Here is a 23,646-nt window from a genome sequence, read left to right on the forward strand (position 1 = left end):
GTCGTTCAATTCTCGTCCAAGCTGGTGCGTAATCAGGTGTTGAAGAAACTGAAAGATAAAGTGCATCACAAATCAATTCCCGATTCTCTGCTATCCCGGTATATTTCAATGAACATTTAACTCCTGAGCTGAAGAAGTTCTTCCTTGTACGAAAATTCAAAGCTGAGCATGACTATGAATTTGGTTGGTTACGTGATAGTTAAATTTTTTTGAAAAAGAATGAATCATCCAGAGTTTTACGAATAAGCTCTGAAAAGGATTTATCTTCGATTTCTTAACTGACATAATAACTGAACCTGATTATGATTGTAAAATTATTACAAGTTTGGATGATATAAGTGCCTTTTTTTACGTCTTTACCAACCAAGTATAGTTTAAATATATTTTTCGTACAAATATTCAGAGTTTGCGAGCTAACTATGATAATTTTTTAGCAGAATTTTCAGGTTGTTTAAGCAAAATATCTTTATTAATTTTTTCTGAAATCTCTATTTATAGTAACGACGTTAACTTGTATAATAAGTTGGATGATTTCAACTCATTTCTCTGTTGTAGAGAAAATAGCAGATCGGGGGAATCGCAGTCTTTGTACGGAAAAATATGGGTTTTATCAGATTGATATTCATTTCACAATGGCTGAATGTATCCTACTATTCAGTAGGGAATTTAATATTGCACTAAGTCACTTGGCTTTCTCGTTAGATCGTCTGGACCATTCACCTCAGTTCCAGCAATGGTCCGACTGTATTTCGCATATGTCTTACCCTCACTTGAGTATGGCTCAGTGATATGGGGCCATATTCCTGCAGTGATGAGCATATGTATTGAACAAGTGCAAAAAGTTTTTGAGGTCATTATTCCGGAAGACTTTTGGTGTGTACATCCCAGATGCACCTACTTCAGATCTTCTCTCTTTTTTCAAGATAACATCTCTCGATAGCAGACATACGAAGCGAGATCTATCATTCTTTCAGAAAGTTCTTCATGGCAGAATCAATGACTATTATCTGATGAGCCTAATTAATATCTCCATGCCATCTTGAGCAACGGGTTCATAGTTCCCGAAATGTTTTTTATTTACCTCGTGCACGCACAAACATTTTAAATGCTTTACCAATTTTGCAAGCATGTAAAAATTATAATACGGGTGAATTCCCAGATATTTTTCATAAAGATTCCATGTTCCACTAGGTGCTATATGAATTTGTATATATTTTTTGTTTTCTCATCTATTTTTGATTTTTCATTCTTTATTTTGGACGTTTTGTCTTCCTCATATTGAATTCTCAATGTGTGCTTCCGTTGCGCATATATATTTTTGTATTGTATGTTTGTTGATGATATTTTTAACGTGTAAATTTGATGAATTATTATTATTTTGCTATTCTATTAATTTTCATTACTTGTATTTTTGTATTCTTTATGTCCGTGTGTTTCCCATCTCTGTAATTGGGCTCAGCCCGTTGAGATGTGTAAATAAATAAATATTATCGGTCTCGTTCTCACCAATTCACAATAGCTGACTTTAATAATGAGCTCCAATCTTTTTTATCCAACCTCAATTTCAATAATATAATTATTGGGGATTTGAATATAGACATTTTTACAAACAGTATTGTCGTCCATGATTACCTGAACTGTCTAAGCCAATATGGTTTTAAGCGCCTGATAAATAAACCTACTAGAGTGAGAGATACATCCACTTGTATCATATTTTTTTTAATCACAAAATAACCCATCCACTATTTCTTCTGGAATATTAATAATCAAACTGATCATTTTGCCATTAAGCCATGACACAATTCCAAGCTCAAAAATTTCTGATTGCAGGAATTTTACAGTAATCGATAAAAATATGCTTTCTAATTTTCTAAATAATTATAAATACAATTGGAGGGATAATGTTGATATCGATACGCAATATAAAATTTTTGCATTTGTACTCAACTCTATTCAAAATAATTTCAAATATTGCACTAGGAGAACACATAAATTTAATAATAACTGGATGACAAACAAATTGCTACGTATGGTTCATAGAAAAGAAAAACTGTGTAAAAAATGTGGAAATATCCATTTCTGACAATCTACAGAACAGTGTATCAATGTACATCCAATGAGCTTAAAATGTGATACAAATAAAAAGAAATGGGGGTTTATTAACAGTATTGTGAAAAACCAAAATAAAACTATTGTTTTGCCAGATTCTGCTGATACTCTAAGAACTTGCAAATCAATTCAACACCCACTTTGATCATATGAGCCACAATACGTCTTTATTTGGTGACGATGATTTTAAAATACCTTGTGCCTGCCATAAATTCCTTTGCCTTTTTTGATATAGTTGATCTTGAGGTACATAATACTTTAAATTCTTTCTCTAAAACTAATTCGTATGATTACGATGAAATTAATATATTTCATACTTGATTAAAGATTTTACTGCAAATAATATCACATTTATCACAAAGTTCATAAATACCTTATTTCAACTTGCTGTATTTCCTAAGTCACTGAAACAAGCCTCTATTACTCCTGTTTTTTAAAGCTGGAGATAAAAATTCTCTGCTGAATTATAGGCCTATATCAATTGTACCGGTTTTTTTCTAAACTTATTTAAAAAATTCTTTCAATTATAATATATAATTTTTTGTATTCTGTAAATGTTTTTGCTAAAAACCAATTTGGTTTTATAAAAGGACAAGGTGTTGAAAATGCCTTTTTGGCCTTTTCGAAATTTATTTATAATGACATTGACACGTACAAGAGCAAATTTACTGTTTTAATATTTTTAGATATTTAGAAGGCTTTTGACAATGTGAACCATTATATTCTCATTCAAAAATTCAATTCAGCTGGTATTCGGGGTCATATTTCAAATTGGTTCACTTCATATTTATCTAATAGAGAACAAAGAGTCAAAGTGCAGGATAATTTGAGTAATTATATCCATATAAATAGAGAAGTCCCACAAGGATCTATATTGGGTTTTTGCTTTTTCTGATTTTCTTTAATGATCTTTGTAATTTAGAATTTGACGGTTCCACGATCACTTATGCCGATGATTCTGTATTAATGTATTCATGTGATGATCTTGAGAGCCTTAAGAATCATATTAACCATGATTTGATATTAATTCAAAAATGGTTCTATGCTAATGATTTAAAAAATAATTGAAATTTACAGAAAACAAAATACGTCAATTTCAATCTTATGAAATCTAATTTACATCTTAATCTTAAATTTCACACCCTTGCTTGTGATTTTCAACCTCATTGTCATTGCGATTCAGTTCAAGAAGTAAATAGTATTAAATATTTGGGTTTAAATGTAAACAACAATTTAAAATTGAAATCTCATGTTCATGAATTACTTAAAAAAACTTCATTTTTTTTATATAATTTTTATTATAGAAGTAAAAACGTTTCCACTAATTTCTTAAAAGATAAATTTTTAGATGTCTTAACGAAGACCTATGATTTATCGTATTCCTACTTTTAGGAAAGAAATTTTTTGTAAAAATTTTTATTATTTAGTTCCGAAATTATACAATCCACTACCACTAGAAATACAAAATATACCCACACATATGGCATTTAAAAAAATCATTATTCAAATAATTTATTTCAATAGACGATGTACTCTCTTATTTTGACCTTTAGGAGGACCAATAGAATTTATTCACTTTAGTTTTGCCACTTTATGTATATTTTCCAGTTAAAAGAAAAATTGTTCTTGTTCGTGTTGACTATTGTATCTGTGTGTTTCTTTTTTTTCATATATTTTTATCTGTTTTCTTTACATTTCTCGTCATGCAGTTAGAACTTTGTCTTTTTTGTGTTGTGTATGTTTTTTCATTGTTGATTTTTTACCGTTACGTTTTGTTGTTTTTTTATTTAACATTGATAATTTTGTGTCAGATATGTCTTTTTTTTTAATGTTTCTGTTCATGTCGTATGTTTTATATATTTTATTCATTAATTATCATATAAATTTTCAATCATCCGTACAGGCATCACAGCCTCTGGATGATATGTTTCACAAAACTAATCTAAATCTGTATGTTGAAAATGAATAAATTTGAAAAAAAAGTTTTTGATATGAAATGAAAGCAATTTATAACATTTTGCATTAAGGTGATAATCTATGTCAGTCTTTCTTTCTTGTATGCTCCATATATGCTCAATTCATTCTGAGACTATGGAGTACTCTGGTCAGTTCATTCAGATAATTAAGATTTTCCACAAAATTTGCGTGGTATAATCTGTGATTATTGCCCATGAAATAAAAATCCTCTTTAATTACTGCCACAAAAGGGACTACAGATGGTTTAAGAATATCATCTCAATATTGCAGATTGGTCCAAGACTTGTTTCTAATGATTTTTATGGGGCTGTGTGACTATTGGCAGAGTTACTGACTCACCATTGCTCCAAAAACTTCAAATCTATACCTCTCTCACGAATAACTTCCTTCTCTATCATTGTTTCTTCATGAGGCCTGTTCATTTTGGCAATAGCATTATTATTACCTCCATTTTCAATTGTAATGAAAAATAAAAATAATATAAATTTAAAAAAAAAGTACTTCAACAGCCTAGTAATTTTTTTTTAGTCTTGTGTTATGAGATGCTAGAGTTCTGGTGAAATTACCTTTAAAAAAGGGAAAAATAACTGTACATACAACAAAATACATTTTGAGAAGAGAGGGAAAGCTCAAAGTTCAGATTTTTTGCTTATGTAAAATGTCAAACAACCACAATTTTAAAATTTTTTTCTGCACTGTCAAAAATTATATTTTATCTATTAGCAAATCAAAAGTGAGCAAATGGATCCATTTTGTTTGGAGAAAGGAAAAAAACCTCTGACATGCTTTTCAAATGATTTGTATCAGTAAAACAGGCATGTCAGTTTTCCAGATTTACCCAGACAATGCCAAATTTCACAATGTTTACAGGTCTTCCGGATTATGAATTCACATTGCCAGGTTTCAGTTATTGCCATCTATATAAAATGAAAACTTGAAAAATAAAGAACAGAAACATTGAGTTTGCTGTTTTCCACTGCCGCTTTCTTTTCTTTATAAATCAATCCCCCCCCCCTCCCGCTCATCCTCATTTACATGAAAAAGCTCTAGGGGCATCACATCACCTGAACAGTGACCAAAGCTGTCCAAATCTATGAACATAAACATTACAAACAGTTCACATCGAAAGGGGTTTTTTTTCTTTATCACAAGACAGCTAGTAGATATTACAATGCCAGCCAATAGTTCATAGCGAAGATTACAGATACAGAAATCATGATCTGTATATTCAAAATATGAGACATCGCTAGTTATAGGCAAAATTCCAAATTACTGACGGGAGAGAAAGTGAGGGCGTTTATAAATCTGTTAGAATGATTTCACAGAAAAAAGATGTTTAACATAACACTAATGTCTAATAAGTGTCATTCAAGGAAACATTGTTAATATAATGAACATTCCTTTTTAGAATAGTCAGACCTCAAATGGTATGAAAATACGGGAATGCTCCATAAAATATAGGCAATTTAGTCACCTTGTGTATTACTTCTTATGTTGGTTGTTATTATTGCTATTAAAAAATTTGGCACACTGAATTACATTTGCCACAGTTTTGAGTAAATTGCATGATTTTCATAAGAAAGTTAGAATCTTCTGAAGGTTGGCAGGTCTAGTAAAATTACCTCCATTAAATCTCATGAAAAAAAATTATTTTACCAATACAAAGTTCATCCATTGTTTTGTTTTTTTTAATTATTATTATCATGTAATTTTGAGTACTCCTGTTTCACTATTTGTTGAAATGTTTGTTTTTTTTTATAATTTTTATATGCTTTGCAAATGTATTCATGACAAACTGATTTTATTTTTTCTGCTTAATTCTATATTTTATAGCTGGTTATAATAACCTTGAAGTTGCTGAATTCCTTCTTGAACATGGTGCTGATGTCAATGCACAAGACAAAGGGGGCCTTATTCCATTGCACAATGCGTCATCTTATGGGGTACTTTAATATTTGTGTTTAAAAAATTTCTGCTAAATCTCCAGAACAAGGGTTTTCAAATTTATTGCTTTAGAGTCTATACTCTGAGCTTATCATGCCTTAATTTTTTGGTTAGGTAACATTAAAAAATGCTTATCACTATGAATCTATATATAAAATTGATTTTCTGTATGTTCTCTATACAAATCTACAATTTTAGATTGATTGTAACCAAATTTTGCATATATACCAAATGGGACCCGACATAAACGATAGGCTACTTTAAATTTTCATCAGAGCAGGGTGAATGTCCCAAATGGGCAAAAAACAGTCGGTCAACAATGGTTTTGGGATCTCAATCACTTTCTGAACGTTTACTTTGGTTACCGTGGTTCCCTAGCAATGCGTTTCAGACGTGTATATGCCTTTACAATGGTTTGTCACTTCTTTAACGCTGCCAGTATATGTATAATAGTTTATGCCTTTATGATGGTTTGTCACTTTTTCAATCTTCCCAGTAATGAGGCTTTTTGAATAGTCATCATAATCATCAGCATCACTTTGAGGGTCAGGAAAAGGGTGATCCTCATAAAAATCAGTTTTGAAATTGCTGATTTTACTGTAGAAATGCGGAAATTTTGTATGGTTTTCTGTCACATTTTTAAAAATTGCATTGAATTCTCGATTTTTAAAATATTGAGTTGACTTAGAGATATATACGAAGCCCAGGAGATTAAATATGAGGTAATTAGCCGAACCTATATACTTTTGAGTTGGATATTCGTGCAATAACATTGATTTCAACTTTTTATTTATATCTTCTCAAGCATGAAAATTAATGTCTCCATATTGTCTTTTGATATTCAACTGCATATATTCATGTGGGTTAAGATATTTTAAAATTAATTATGGGAGTAAAGGTACATTGCAAAAATTTCAGAGCTTTAATTAAGCATTTTTGGAATCTGAATAAGCAGGTGGATAGCTTGAAGTTCAAGGGGGTGGGAATACAATCGAAATACTTAGCGCCCCCTTAAAAAATAAAAAAATATATATTTATTTATTTCATGAGTCACGCAGGAAGTTGCCATATTGGTTAACGTGGACACAGTTTGTATGTCCCTCAAAGAAAGAGAGAGATACCATGTGATCCAAAAAGCCTCACTGAAGAAAACCCGGGCAGCGCCGGGTATTATAGCTAGTAACTTTATAAATTTGGAAGGTCTTGCACTTTCTCCTGGAAAGGGGGCATTGTCCAATCTGCTTCCCAGGCAGATGCACCTCACATTTTGAAAACCCTTGATTTGGTAAGCTGAAGTCAATAAAAAATAAAATACTTGTGTTGATATTGTTTTTGTATTTTGAAATCATTAAAAATGCATGTTTTGTACTGAAAAATATTTTTTTATGCAATAGCATCTTGATATTGCTGCTCTACTAATAAAGTACAACACAGTTGTGAATGCCACAGATCGATGGGGTTTCACTCCACTTCATGAAGCCGCACAGAAAGGTCGAACACAGCTCTGTGCACTTCTGGTAATGTCTGAATTGCTTTCTTGATTTATTGATTCAAAGACTCATCATTTTGCAATGATAACCAAGCTTTCAGTATCTCTTAATATTCTTTTGTTTTGTCTAATTGTGCTGCCTTACTCAAAATTATCCTTGTGTACTATAATTTACAACACAATCTGACACCTTATGAGTCACACCTATGAATTTTGCAGTATGCATATAAGGCTTGCTCCCTTTTTGCTTTAACAAAAAATATCGCAAAGTGGATGCTTCAGTTCATTAAGTTAATATGTGAAATGAAAACACTAGAAACCTTTTTCATTTGAATATACACAAAATAAGGTTAAAATCTTTTGTCAGGTCTTGGAATTCACATTTTGATAGTGAATAGTATTAGAATTGAAAATTATTTTATTTTTTCTTCCACTGCACCCACAGTATTTTGTAACATGGAGCAGTGTTTATTCTGCATCCCCAGAGTAAATTCATAAATTAAACTCTCCTGAGTAAAGCTGTTTGATCTTTACTCAGGATTAGAATTTTTTTTTAATTTTTTTGTTTTTCTAACTTATAATCTGTGAAGTATGGGCAGAAAATTATAGTACAATCATCAATGTGGCCATTACATGAAGGAATTTCAAAATAAATGTCCTTTCCTAGCTAAAGCGTTATTGAGTTATCAAACATATATTTTTTAAACATAATATTGTGTATAAATATTGTTAATCTATGTTAAGTTTTAGTGTTTTAAAAAATATTTTAAATTTTTGTTAGAAAAAAATATTCCTCTTATTGAAAATTAAGGAGTATATTGTATAAAATTTTTTGCTTCAGCTTGCTCATGGAGCAGATCCCACAATGAAGAATCAAGAAGGCCAAACACCACTTGATCTGGCATTGGTGAGCAGATTGATGATTAAGATATAAATAATATTATAAATAATACTAAGATATCTTGGAATATATAAAGAGTTCAAATACATTTCTTGACAATTTGTGTTTCAATTTATAGAGATTATATGTTGTTCATGTGAGAATTTAATTTTTTTTGTATCGGTATATCAGTTGTAAATTTTTTATGTACTAATTAAGCATAATTGAAATGCAGTCTGAAGAATAACTAAAAGCAATTTACTATTTTGCAATGAAAAAAATCCATTGGACACTTTTGATATTATTATTATTTTAGAATGTTTTGTCAAATAAAAACTGTTTGAACGTTGGAAATTCAAAACTAAATTATGTAATGTCAATACTCACATAAAAAATTTTGTTGACTGATAAAATGTCTTTTTCATAGGCTGAGGATGTCAGGTGTTTGCTTGCTGATGCCATGCCCCCAGTATCTTTGCCCCCTACCACAAAGAACACTAGTGCAGCTGGAGCAACAGCATCTCCCATCGCCAGTACCAGGTTTGTGTTTTTAATCTCAGAGTTTTAAGGGTGTAAGAAACTGAAATTATTAGAAAAATTATTTGCTGAATATTTTACATTACGATTCCTATTTGTTTTTCATGCCATTCAAAATCATAACTTAATAAATTAATAACATAATTAACCTAATAAATAACTTAATAACTAAATAACTTAATTAACATAATTAAAGTTTATTATCAGTTTTTCACATGAAAGTAATATTTTTTTCCCTTAAAGTAACCAAATACTTTTTGTAATAATTGACTGTATGTCACTATGCATTGCTATTGATTTCTTATCTGTTTCATTCTATTTTATTATTATTGTTCTTGCCAGTATTTCTTCTATCACGCCTCTCATGAACCTGACGTTGCTCAATGTCGAGGAAGGTGTCATGCCATCTGTGAATCTTTTATCCATGCAAAAGACAGCTTCTGGATCTCAGCATGGAGATGGATGTATAGATTTTGACTGCGCTGAGGCTCCTGACCCAACATTGGAGAATGTTGGCATGACTGGTTTCTTAGCTAATTTAGGTCTTGAACATCTGCGAGATTTGTTTGAAAAAGAACAGGTGTGTGAAACTTTCATTTGTTTTTATTGCAGTGAATATTAAAAGGAATATTACCAAAAAAAGGTAATTTCTTGTAGAAGCACAGCAGTATTTATGATATTCAGAAGTTCTGTTTTTCAGGCACACTGAGTTTATAAACATTCCCCAAAAAGGTTTTAGTAAAATTGCTGTCAATAAGTCCTTTCACATCATGGAAATAGAAAAGTTCATGTGGGTTTGAATCCCCACTATAAGCATGTATATTATTTTTTCCTCCCTTCCATCTTCATTTTTTTACAATTATTGATTTGTCCAATCATCATATCTCCATCATAATTTTTTTTTAACGGAAAAAATATTTTTGAAACTGACAGGGGGGGAGAGACAATGCTTTTTTGATAGTTTATCAGGCAACCTTTGAGAGTATTTTGATACAAAAACAATTTTCTTTGAGAAATGAATTTCCTAATTTTTTTCTCTCTTTTTCCAGCTGCTATGCATGTGGTCAGTGCTGACAGTTGTATAACTTTAAATTTTAATAGAATCCGTAACTTACTGTGAATAATCTGTGGCTGCCTAAAGGTTGGAAATATAAATTTTGCCACTTTTAAAAAAACTTGTTCATCGTACAATCCGGTAATTCACCAGCAATAAAATCTTGGGAAATGGAAGTTTTTGGTCATATTTTTACAGAGAAAAGTGTTGATTTTTCCACTGGAATTAGAATTTTTTATTATTAATTATTTTCTTATAATACAATATTACAATTAAAATACAATTATTAATTATTTCTTATAAATACAATATTTCTCTTTCAACCTCTCAGCAAAAAAAAAGTGCAGAGAACAGGTAGCGTGGTATTTAATCTGCATCAAGAAATTCAGAGATTTTTCTAACGTATAAAAATTTATTAAAGTGAAAAATTTATTACAGTATTATTGAAATAAAATTGATTCATTTATACGCAAGATTTTTTAGTTTCACAGTATCAGAGTTAGCAAGTCATTTTGCAGAAAGCGTCTCATGAAATTTGCTATTTTCTTTAACAATCGCTGCATGCTAATTTCTGTAGTAGAACTGAGAATGTAAGCTTTGTAATTACACATGTATGAGCATGTTCTTGAAATTTAAGAATCACATAACAATAGAAATAATCAGTTTGTGTGCACCTTTATAACACTAAAACCTGTCTTAAACTGAAAATAATGCCAGTCTGTTGAATTCTTTTCTATACAGGTTGCATTGGAATTACCTTAGGAATCTCCATAGTTTTCCTTGTTTCAAAAAAAGTGTTGGGCTTACAATAATTTTTCATTTTTATCCTTTCAGATCTCATTAGACATTGTTGCTGAAATGGGTCATGAATAGAGCCCGGATTATTTGCATTTGCATATTTTGGCCTTTTTTAGCATTAATGCATATAAATGCATAAAATCAAAGAATTTTCAATATAAGTGCATATTTTTGAAGGTTTATTTAAGCTCATTCATTTTTTTTTATAATTTTTCAAATAAATATTGTTCATAACATTTTCATAACATCGGTTTTTTTCTCGCTGGTGAAATTTAGTGAATTAATACATATTTATAAAGTATGTTACGAATATTATCCGCTTTATTGTAAGACTATTTCTAGAGATATGTCAAAGTGTTAAATTGTTTTTAGAAATAGTGTCAATTTTTTTTTTTTTTTTTTACTGCTATTTTCATTATTGAACAGCTACAACAAACTAAAAATTAAGAAATGCCTAAATAAAAATATGTAGAAGATATTTGCATATATGCCTCATATATATACATATATATGAGGATACATATATATGCATATATAATATATATACATATATATGAGGATACATATACACTCATGTCCATAAATTGAGGATAATGCCAGCTCCGACAAATAAAGGTTCAGAAACAAAACAAATGTTACTTATTCATAAAGCCCATTTATTAAACCAAAGATAAAGAACAAAAACGATGGTGTATGTATGATACCATTCATAAAAACTACGATTTTTGCTCCCTGGAGCAATTGTAAAAAATATCTCCTTTACAAAAACTTACTATTACATGGTTGGTATGATGGTTAATACATTGTATGTCTCCCATGCGATGAAATACAGTCCGTACAACGCCTAGGCATGCTGAGTATCAAATTATCGATCTGATCTTGGGGGAGATCACTCCACTCAGCAAGCAATGCTCTCCGAAGTTCCGGTACACATGTAGGAGGTGTTTGACGGGCTGCAACTCGTCAGCCAAGCATGTCCCACACATGCTCTATCGGATTCAAGTGAAGTGAGAATGCTGGCCATTCCATATGGGTTATATCCTCAGATTCAAGGCATTCGTTTACAATGTTTGCTCGGTGAGGACGGGCGTTGTCATCCATAAACACAAATTCTGCGCCCATGGCACCCCTAAACAAACGTACATGTTGTTCCAGAATGATGTCTCGATAAATTTGGGCTTTCATGGTTCCGGTTTGAACATGCAGATCTGTTCTGGAACCCAGTATAAGTCCATCCCAAACGAGCAATGCTGCACCACCATAACGGTGTCGTTCAATAATGTTGTCTTGGTGGTAACGGGTACCTGGCGTTCTCCATATGAAAGTCCGACGTGAATCAGACTGCAAGCTAAACCTGTACTCGTCGGAAAACATCACACAAGCCCACTGTGATGATGTCCACATTGCATGTTCTCTACTCCAGGCTAATCGCTGCCGACAGTGAGTTGCCATGAGCGGAACACATCTGACACGCCTGCGAGCATATAGGCCAATATCTCTCAAACGTCTGTACATGGTTTGCCTTGAAACTGTGGTACCCGTGGCTGCAGCTAGCTGACAAGACAGGTCGGATGCTGTGCTCCGTCTGTTTCTTTTGACAGTTACTGCCAAATACCTGTCTTCATTTGGCATTGTAACTCGGGGGTGACCTGTACTGTAACGTCTACTGACATTTCCGTTATCTTGGAATCGTTGCCAAAGCCTAGAGATGACACTTTGGGCAATTCCAAGTTCCTCGGATACTTCCATCTGAGTACGCCCACATTCCAGGCAGCCAATAATTCTACCACGTAAAAAATCATCCACATGCATCCTCTGTGTCATAACTATTCGCTTATGGTACTAGCGCCTTACAGAACTCTTGTGAACAATTTCACATCTTTGCCACCATTCCTTATATACCCCCCCCCTACACTCTCGTCATTGTGACGTACTATCGACATCATCTGGTGGCTTCCTGAAATTTTCATATCATTCTTGCAGATGTGTGTGATAATTCTACAGGTGAAATTTTTACTTTAGATTTCGATTTCTGTGTGATTCTGAATTATCCTTAATTTATGGATCATAAATAAATAAATTAATTAATTTACCTTATCATATACATATATATGAGGATACATATGTATGCATATATAATATATATACATATATATGAGGGGATATTTTTTTGTAAATGAATATTCATACGCACTAAGAAATAGAAAAGATGCATTTTAAAAACACATCTTTTTTTTCTTTTTTTTTTTTACATGGTGATTTTTTTAATGTATATTTTCTCATTTTTTATACATAGTTCGGAATTTTTGACTTTTTCAAGATTTTTTAATGTGTATTCTGGGGTGGTTGATGCATATTTCAGGATTTTCAGTGCATATTTCGGCCTTTTAAGTTCATATTTGTTTTTTAAGTGCACATTTTGGTGTTTTAAGGGCATATTTTGCCACTTTTTTAGTGCATATAATCCGGGCTCTAGTTTGAGAATGAATGAATATCCATAGTTTTCCTTTTTTCAAAAAAAAGTGTTGGGCTTACAATAATTTTGCATTTTTATCCTTTCAGATCTCGTTAGACATTCTTGCTGAAATGGGTCATGAAGAACTCAAACAGATTGGTGTGAATGCATATGGGCATAGGCATAAACTGATCAAAGGAATTGAAAAACTGTTCACTGGTCCAAGTAGGTCTACATAGATTATTTGTGCAGTGCCAAACCAATGAACCAAATTAAATGCTAGCACAAGTTCTACATTTCCTGTTCCTGAAACAATAGTTGCCTGAATAATTACTAAAAATGATAAGTTAATGTTATAATGCGATTAATTCAGAAAATTTTTTATTAAAGAAATTTCTAAAATATTTGAGAGCAGTAAAAAAGAGCATTGGGTTATTTAATAATTCAAAATATATTTCACTTATATTTTGCATATGCATATATTATACTATTTTTTTATTTATTGTTCTCTATTGAAAATACCCCATTTCCATTATATGATGTGAATGGTAAAATTAAAAAGTTTGTTTTCTGTTAATGGTCAAATGTGCAATGTTCTTGTGCAAAATATATCTGTAATCTTAACAGAAAGTTTTTTTTTTAAACTAATTTTGGGGCATTTCTTTGTTATAGCTACCTCAACGTACATGCCAAATAGACCAGGTACAATATTGGTAGAGCTTGGACCCGAAGATAAAGAATATCAGGCTGTAGAGGAAGAGGTGAGTTTGCTCAAGTGCATATTCTATTCAAAGTGGGTGAAGACTATGTTCACATGTAGATACCATAATTGCCTGTATATCATTTGCAGATGCAAATTTCATTACTCTGATGAAAAAATGTTATTGTAAGGAAAATGCATGAAAATTGTCTACAGGATGACATAATGCGGCATATAGTCCACATATGTAAATTTTATTCATTAATAATGAAATCTTAAGGAAATGAAGAGGTTGTTTGTAACGTTTCTATATGAAAAATGTTGAATTTTCTACTGGAATATATATATGCCTATAAATCTTAATTTTTAGGCTAAGTTTTTAAGATAGTTGTATTCCAACCTGAGAAAAAAAATGTTGTTGGTAATATGCAGTGATCTATAATATATAATCCGCGCAAAGAAATTCTGATGTTTTAATTTATAATCATGATTTTGTGCAAAAAATAACCGTAGTAGGTTTCATAGAATATATAAAGAAACAGTTTATCTATTTTTAAATTATTTTCTTTCAAAGATGCAAGCAACAGTACGAGAGCATAGAGATAATGGTCAAGCAGGTGGCATTTTTAGCAGATATAACATATTGAAGGTAAGTGAATTTATTTATCAGATTGTACTCGCACAGGTAGCAAAAACATTTTTAATACAGTAAAACCTGTCTTTAACAGAACCTGTATTAAGTGGAAACCTGTCTTCAATGGAAAAAAATCTTGGTCCAGTGATTTCAATGCCAAAATAGACATTAAAAAACCTGGATTTAACAGAACCTGATTCGGAAAGAAAGGAAAATTGTATGATCTTAACGGAAAATTTTACACAAGCACTAGAAGTGTTCCCTAAACGAATACACCAAGGGAGTCACACAAAATGCTGAAGTACTCTGCCGAAATTTTTTATGCATTTTCTGCTTGCCAATGTGAGTTTTGCATCATTTGCCTCTACATTAATGAAAACTGTTACCGTACTTGATGCTATAATAAGTCATATGCAGTAAGGCAGTTAGCTTCCTGAAATTGGTTAAAAATTTTTTCGAAAAGCAGGCTTTTCTACGGGAAAAATCAGTGGAAAGATTTGGATTTCCAAATGATATGCAAAGCATACAAGCTGCTTTCTGTGATCGCAGTGCTGAGGATTACATAAACATAGACAGCAATGTACAAACTGAACCTGGCATGACAAATATAGTCTCACATTGAAAATCAGGCAACAAAGGGTGTGAACTGCATACAGAAAACTGTTATTGACCACTTGAAAATATAAAAATTTATTTATTTACAGTACTGTTTTTAATTTTTTACTCGCTATTCGGCAATGCAAATAGTTAATGTGGGCCTATGTAGTGCAATGTTAAAGTAAATACAGTATGCATTTTTAATAAATAATGTATCATATCCAGTGATAGATATTTAATAATTATAGAGTAAAATTATGTACATTACTTTATTTTAAAATTATTTACCTTATTTTCCATTTATTTATTTAACTTATTTTCCATTTATTTATTTAACTTATTTTCCATTTATTTATTTAACTTATTTTCCATTTATTTATTTAACTTATTTTCCATTAATTTATTTACTTTATTTTCTATAATTTACTTTTATTTTATTTCAATTTTATACAAGTTTGTGTATATATATATATGTGTGTGTGTATAACAATTTTACATATTAGGTGAATTGAACCTGTGTTCAACGGGGGAAAAAAATCTCGGCTCCTTGCAATTCCATTGAAGACAGGTTTTACTGTAATATCTATGCAATTAATATCAAAAATTAATCTTCTGCCTGTTATAATTTATAGTTCTTTGCTACTAAAAGTCATTGACTTACCTCGTCCTAAGCAATTTGTTACATCTACAAAGTATTGTTAGTGAAAAATTGCCATTCAAAAAAATTTTTTTTTTCAATCATTTCAAGCTATTCTCAAAGATGACCTATTCTCTCACTTCACTTCTATCTACATATTGTTTAGCCCCCATATTTTACTGAATTCTCCCACATCACTGAACTAAATGCCAAAATTATATAAGCAGAACTGCTTGTATTAATATTTCAATTGTGAACTTTTTGGTTTTTTTAGCTTTTGAATATATAGTCGACACTCATTGTACAAACTGTGCAATATATCTTTTGTTCCATTATAACAATCAGTACAATGAGTTCTTAATTTTTTCCTATTCACACTATATTATTTTCAGTCCAATATACGGTAGAACTTGGTTAATTCAAGTTTTGGATAATCTGAACTTTTAAAACTCCCCTTAAGATTTCTATCTGATTCAAAGTTAAAATTTCTTGTTTAATTCTAACTTTTTTTAGAATTGTTTGGATAATTCGAAGTTGGAGAAAAAAAATCATGATTTTTGTGTGGGCAAATTTAGTTTGGAAAAATTCTACGAGAAGTCAGACTTCGCTTTTCTTGATTAATTTGTTAAACAACAAATTTTTAAAGACAAATGAAAATTTAAAAATTCTTTTTTTTTTGATAATTTAATGCCCATTTTAACATTGTTCAGCTGGAGTGCATCGCAAATGTATACAACTTATTACTGATTATGTTTCTTACCTAAAGATGAAGGGGAACCAAAAAAAAATCGGAATCTTTTTGTCGTCATTAAGAGTATTGGGAAGCATCGGTAAGGTACAAATCGTAATACTGTACTGTAAGTATTGAAAGAGTACGTAATGAAGTAAAGTATTTTCTTGATAATGATTTCATATATATGATTAACTATCTTTATTGCTATAGATTCAGAAAGTGCGGAACAAAAAATTGTGGGAGAAATATTGTCATCGGCGAAAAGAAGTTGCAGAAGAAAATCATTCCCAAGCAAATGAGAGGATGCTTTTCCACGGCTCACCATTTATCAATGCCATCGTACAGAAAGGCTTTGATGAGCGACATGCTTATATTGGAGGCATGTTTGGTGCAGGTGAGTTTCTCTCATAAGAGAATGTTATATATTCATCTGTTGATGTTATATTCATCTGCTTCCAAAGCAATTTAGCAAGGACTTCTATACATGGCTTACAATCTTGTTTAACAACTTTTTTTATTTTTCAGTTTTGTTTATCAATTGTCAAGTTTAAATTTTCTCTTAGTGCTACTGCATTTCTTACGTTTTGTAATTTTTTTACACACTTGCATCACATTTCATGACAGGTTCAATTTTCCTTTTCAGAGTTACTCAAATTTACATTATTTAAGCACTGGAAAAGTAGCATGCACTACACATAGGTATAGGACACCAAGACCTATAAACAACAGGCACATTCACATTATAAAACAAGGGAGCTCCATAGAAAGACATATTTTTAAAAAAAAATCATAAAATAGCTCTCCTGTAAAATTTCCTTTTTGCTACCTTCCACATACAGATATTTTCCCCAATTATAATTTTACAAGGAGTGGAGGATGTGACTATCACAGCTGCTTTCTTTTCTTTTTCTATGGGGCCATTCAAGTATTATGTAAGCAGATTTTCAGCCATTTTTGACCCCCTCCCCTGATTGATTAATTAGAAAGCTATTCGGTACAAATTCAAAATACTATTATTCTATTATAAATTTGAATGATACACACATTTCATCATTATCCTGATCTAGCTTTTTATTATTATTCATTTTGGATAGGTATTTATTTTGCTGAGAATTCGTCAAAAAGCAACCAGTATGTGTATGGAATAGGTGGTGGCACTGGTTGTCCTGTCCATAAAGACCGCTCTTGTTATACTTGTCAGAGGTGATTTTTCTAATTTTTTTTTTTATTACATTTGATTGCAGGTTGTTTTTTATTCATGTCAGTGATTTTTTTTTTCTCTTCAATAGACAACTACTTTTGTGTAGAGTAACATTAGGAAAGTCATTCCTTCAATTTAGCGCCATGAAAATGGCTCATGCACCACCAGGACATCATTCTGTGATTGGTAGACCCAGCGTTGGGGGACTATCATATCCTGAATATGTAGTGTATAGAGGGGAGCAGGTAATTGAAATTTTTATTGCATTCATTCCTCTTTTTTTTCTTCAGTCATATTTTAGCGTAAATTCCAAAATCCTAAGATTAATTATAATGGTGACATATAATTTGCTACATAGTTTTTGCTAATGCTGAACACAGCATCATTCAAAAAATCACAAAGATCGATATGTAAGACTTGTAATACTGAGAGAGATTTGTGGATTGTTTTAATGTTTAGTAGTATTATCACTAGCGGTAGCTATTTTGTGGTCATACGGGCATAATGGTGGACTTGGGAGACCCGGTTTGATCTCCCTACGCTCATCACAGGCGATTTGGTGATAATTGGACGAAGTGGGTTTTTGTGGTTTTCAGCTTTGATATGGAAATGTGAACAAGCTTCCCATTCGGAAAAGTCTCTACACAAAGAACAAGCAGGCCTTTGACACTATTCTTGCATAAACATGAAAATTCATCTGCCAATTTCACTTTCAGTATGAAAGACAGATAGCAGCATGAAACATTCACAACCCTGACATCATAGATACACTAACACTAGCACCACTCATCAACACACACACAACATGAACCAATGCACATGCACCCATTCTCGCATGCACCAATTCATCAGAAATTCTCAAAAGAAATGCTTAAGAGATGCATGTATGGTTTAGCAGTAGTAGAAGAATCATTAGAGGTTAGTAAGCAAAATCAAAAACATTTTAAAACAAAAATTCACAGTAACTGAGAGCCTGATATACTTTAGCACTTATAGTGAGCCGTTATCAGAGATAAAACCTATTATGATGTATCTGTTAATTTATTCACATTGGTCTGTTTCAATTTGGCTGCATAATTGGTGACTTTGTAATTGGTGTAGATGTTTCTTGGAAATTGAAGTTACACATGACAATAGAATTGTTGGTGTTGCTTTCATATAATTCACTTACATGCCTTTGAAAATGTGTGTATCTACACCTCAGAAAAATTCAGAAGATATATATTTCACCCTCTGTACTGCACTCCAAGAAGTTGAAAACATGACTTTCTTTCAAATAATGAAATGGAATGACCGAAGCGTGTGAAATGCATCAGTTCCTCTTTTGTTGTCATCTTAAAACATTTTGATTTAATTTATATAGTGTTATAGTCAGGGAAAAAAGTACAATATTTTTTCTCTTCATTTACTAGATGTAAGTATCTAGCTTCAGGAAGGAAAGATATTTTTTAAGTAAACAATTATCAAACATTTACTGGGTTGTTCTTTTAAAACACAAAAGTACATTCAAGATAGCTTTTTACTCACAACTAACTCATTTATAAAGCACCTGTTATGTAACCATAAAATGTTAGAAACTCACATATGTAAATTGAAAATCTAATTTTCAAAGGTTTTTCTTCAGCAATTAGATTGCTCAGTCAGGGAGAACTTTTTTTAAAGGAAATGACTATCATAGAAAATTTAATTATTTGAATGTTATTTATTTATGTATCACAGAATTATTATTCACTTATATTATTTTTTTCTTCATCAAAGGCTTATCCGGAATATCTCATCACTTACCAGATCGCAAAGCCAGATGAAAAGGCAGTTGCATCAGGTTCTTCGTGATATTAAAAAGACAATAGACAACTCGCATCAGAAAATTTGAATCTCACATGTTGGACAAAGTCATCTTGAATCCTATTCGATTTTTCCCCGAGTTACTGTGTGTGTGTTTTTTGTTTTTGTGTGTATGTGTGTTTTTATCCTTCACCAGAGAGCCAGAGCATTGAATCATAATAATTAACTGTTGTTTCCATATCCTTTGTCATACACCTTTGTAATTTGATTTTTTTTTAATCGTGTGTTGATTTTTTTTCTATTTATTATTATCATCTATGTTTTTACATAGTAATATTAAGGGCATAAGCTTGTTGAAATTCTTAGACAACATGATGGGTTTCATGTTTTGTATTATCTGACTTCCCCCCCCCTCCCTAACAAAAGCTTTTTCCTCATGTGTAACTTTTGAAACGTTTTACGTATACATTGATACCTCGGCTAACAAAGATAATTTGTTCCAGAATCACATTCCTTAGCCGAATTGTGATTTCCTTCACTTTTGTATGGAAAATTATTTAATTTGTTCCAGGTACTGCCCAAAATTTAGATAAATTTTATCAAACACCACGGCACACTGTAAAAAAATAAAGACTGACTGAAATCTGAGATAAATTGCACTACACAATTGGATAGAGGAGTTAAAGGAAGATAAACTGAAGATCTCTTTTTATTCTACATTATTTATATGACACAGTCATGTTCGTAATTGTCCTCTTATTTGATGCAGTCAGCTCATTTTTGTGTCTCATACATATAGATGAAAAAGATAAGCTACTAGAATGTCCAGACTGTTCAGCTTGATGCTAAGAATCTTACACTAAAAAATTTTAGGTTAGCATAACCTTTTATTTTACATGAAATAGCTCAAAAGCATTCTGAAAGAGAAATAGGGACATCTGTAAAGTGATTCAGATTTTGACGTGAATTAATTAATTGGGTTTGAATGTCAGCAATTGTGATTATTTACATGAAAATTCAGCCCACAATGTAGATGTGTTATGTTTGCATGTGCATTCACATCAAAAACATTTGTTAGCCGAATCTGAAAAACCGTGTAAACAATCTTTGTTAGCTGGAAAATTTGTTAGCATAGCCATTCTTTAGCCGAAGTATCACTTTACTGTATACGGTTTTGTGTGTGTGTGTGTGTGTGTGTGTTTAATTAAGCTGAATTGATACAATATTGGAAAGAGCTAAACTGTCATCATCCTATTCGGTAATCAGTTCTCTATATTATGAGTACTAACAAATTTAAAAACATTTATGCTTTGTATTTCAAAGAGCTAATATGTCCCCATAACTTGGAGATTTGCTTCAAAACCAATGGAAAGTTTTACTAGTCCCATTGCAGACAATAGTAAAGGAAATGAAGTGTTAAAGATTGTTTTCCAGTCTCCACTATTTTTCCAGCTAAAGATTAATCTAATTATATAAATGAATTTTAGTTTTTTTTAGAGCTCAACTTTCCAATGTAAGAATTCAGAAAACTAGATTTGTTATACATCATGTTTTCATAAAACAGTTTAAAAAAATTTTCAAAACTATGAAATATAAATCTTTGCCTTCCAGTTTCTTGCTCCCTTTTGTAAATGGGTTTAAAGTATCCCGTTTTAAATGGTATAAGTTTTGGAACACTTGCAATTAAGCTGTTTTACAAAAAATAACAAGCAATAAAATAATAAATTTACAAAAAAATTGTCTTCAAACTATAGTGAAAATATGCTATGAAATATGCATGTAATTATGATTGTCTGATTTGAAAAAATTAATGTTTCTAAAAGAACAATACTCATTCATGTTTAGGAACTGCACTCTTCAGAAGTTAGTGTGTATAGATATAAAGTATAACAGTAGTTCTCAAAATTTTGACAGCTGGTCCTTTGCCCAGTGAGAATGTGAATGTGATTTCATAAAAAAATGATTGTATGAATCAAGTGAACCTTGGAGCCTCCTGGTCACCGACTAGAAACACATCAATTGTAGGTCAGTATAATATCCTTCAAAAAGTTTAACGATGAGTCTGGGAACCAAAGCATACACTTCAAAAAGTACTGCAGTGTAGGTATATCCCTACTTACTGCCCTTCTGAAAAATTGGCTAAATTTGGTGTTTTTAAAAAAACACCTAAATTGGCTTAAAGTGTCACCTTGTGCTGTAAAATAAAATGCAGTATATCCAAGGATCTCTTTAAGGTATCCAACTACCTTTCTGGTCACTTTCCTTTAAAATGGTACTGGAGTGAACTTTAATTAACAATATTTTTTGATAAAAAGTGTCTCGAAATGATGAAAACAATAAATTTTGGATGAAAGCCATTTTATGTCAAATTTAAAACAAAATTCCAAACATAATTGCAAAAAATTTATGAATGGAACATTATTTTCACAGTACATTCAGCTAGTAATGGTGAAGGTTATGAACTAAAATTTAAAGGATTGTATGATATGCTCGTAAGTTACACTCAAATCTGTTAATGTACGTGTCAATTTTGGAAATTCCATTCTGCATTTTGTCTACAAAACACTGTAATTAGACAAATATGTGTCATAGACCTTGGTGGTTATAGACCTTGGATTTTTGTCCAAAATCTTGGCAATATATAGTAGAATACCATATTAAAATTCCATAATGGCACAATGAATAGATTTTCAGAAATCATGTTTCAAACTAAAGTAAAATATTAAAAATATCATTCTTCGTCAAACGTTTGTAAAGTTTTTATTCACTGATTACTTGTATGTAAAAACACAACACTAAAGTGGACATAACTTCGGTTCTGCGTGTCATTTAAACCAAAGGCCTGTTTTGGAATCAAAGAATAGGGCTTTCATAAAAAATAAAGGTTGATGTTTTCTTTGAAAATGAAGTTTTCATTTTCATAGAAATACGGATACCTTTTTGTTTGATTTCTGGATACTTTAATGTTTTACTTCACCCAATTATAAAAGTGAATTCCAAAGTTTGTGAATATCAACCTCTTAGTGCATCAGGAATTGTCTTGTAGCATAAAACATTTTGCAATTAATGATTCTAAGAGAGATTATTAAGGTAAATGAGTGAAAATTTTTTGAAAATCTTGATAGCATAAAAATGTATACTATGGGGAAAAAACAGCTAAACCAACTTCAACCAAAACTAATAACATTTTTAAAAGAAAATTGTTCTTTTTTTTTTTCTTTTTTTAGGATTTTCCTAAAAACAATCAGAGTATGTGAAAAATTGTTTGATAGCTTTTAAAATGACCGAATGTATGTTAAAGTACAGGGAAACCTATACAAAACGAAACATCAATAGACTGAAATAATATTCCATTTTATTAATCATTAATCAGTCATTAATCATTGAACAGACTATATTTTGATTCCGTTTAAGAGATTTTTGTCTCATGTAATGTCTGTCTTAAACAGGTTTCACTGTATATGAGGTAAAAAAAAATGAAATTTATTTTCAAACAAAGAAATTTCAAAGAATTTAGAAACAAGAAAATTTATTCACACAATTATTTAAAAATTATCCACAATACTTCATAATTATGAATCGCCCAAACAATGACCTATCACAAAAATATGGGCCTTTGAAAAAATATTCAAGTGAATTGATATCATGAAATTTAAAATTGATATATAAACTGTTGAGTGTAAACTGCTTTTATTTTCTCCCCTTGCTTGCTCTCAGCAAGTACTATGGTTGTGAGTAAATGAGGAAAAATGCAGCTTAGCCCCCCTGTGTACGTTTATCAGAGGAAAAAAATATTCCACTAAAATAAATATTTATCATGAAGATGTTTTTATTTCATCAAATATCATAAGCTTTATATTACTTTTGTCCTGTTTGATTTCATATATTATCTTTTGAATTTAAGTGTCAAAACATTTACCATGCTATGGGGACATGAATGGCTTTTGATTCGACAAATTATGAAGTTTTACTAATCAACCTTCAATGAAGTAAGTTCAAGTATTGGTGGAATCATTTATTTTAGTCAAGTTTATTCACACTCAGAGAACAGAAAAAAAACGTCAATTTTTTATACTTTTTTATTATACTTGAGTCATTCGCCTGCCATCTCTGGAT

The 23,646-nt window shown here is 31.1% G+C and overlaps 1 protein-coding gene across 1 annotated transcript in view; it reads left to right on the top strand.

Annotated features, from left to right (window-relative positions):
* Tnks (tankyrase) overlaps positions 1 to 21,227 on the top strand; it is a 45,424-nt gene extending 24,197 nt beyond the window's left edge. The window contains exons 17-28 of the mRNA XM_089245275.1: positions 5,920 to 6,029; positions 7,425 to 7,547; positions 8,361 to 8,426; positions 8,827 to 8,939; positions 9,279 to 9,516; positions 13,351 to 13,468; positions 13,916 to 14,004; positions 14,518 to 14,592; positions 16,755 to 16,938; positions 17,639 to 17,747; positions 17,834 to 17,990; positions 19,504 to 21,227. Coding sequence (XP_089101401.1) covers positions 5,920 to 6,029; positions 7,425 to 7,547; positions 8,361 to 8,426; positions 8,827 to 8,939; positions 9,279 to 9,516; positions 13,351 to 13,468; positions 13,916 to 14,004; positions 14,518 to 14,592; positions 16,755 to 16,938; positions 17,639 to 17,747; positions 17,834 to 17,990; positions 19,504 to 19,578 — 1,457 coding nt within the window. The 3' untranslated portion in view covers positions 19,579 to 21,227. The remainder of the gene's footprint in view (positions 1 to 5,919; positions 6,030 to 7,424; positions 7,548 to 8,360; positions 8,427 to 8,826; positions 8,940 to 9,278; positions 9,517 to 13,350; positions 13,469 to 13,915; positions 14,005 to 14,517; positions 14,593 to 16,754; positions 16,939 to 17,638; positions 17,748 to 17,833; positions 17,991 to 19,503) is intronic.
* Positions 21,228 to 23,646: the final 2,419 nt, after the last annotated feature.

Source organism: Pholcus phalangioides, unplaced genomic scaffold (genome assembly GCF_987345545.1).
Source record: "Pholcus phalangioides strain wild (caught in Gottingen) unplaced genomic scaffold, Ppha-v1.0 ptg000015l_1, whole genome shotgun sequence".
Lineage (NCBI taxonomy): Eukaryota > Metazoa > Arthropoda > Arachnida > Araneae > Pholcidae > Pholcus > Pholcus phalangioides.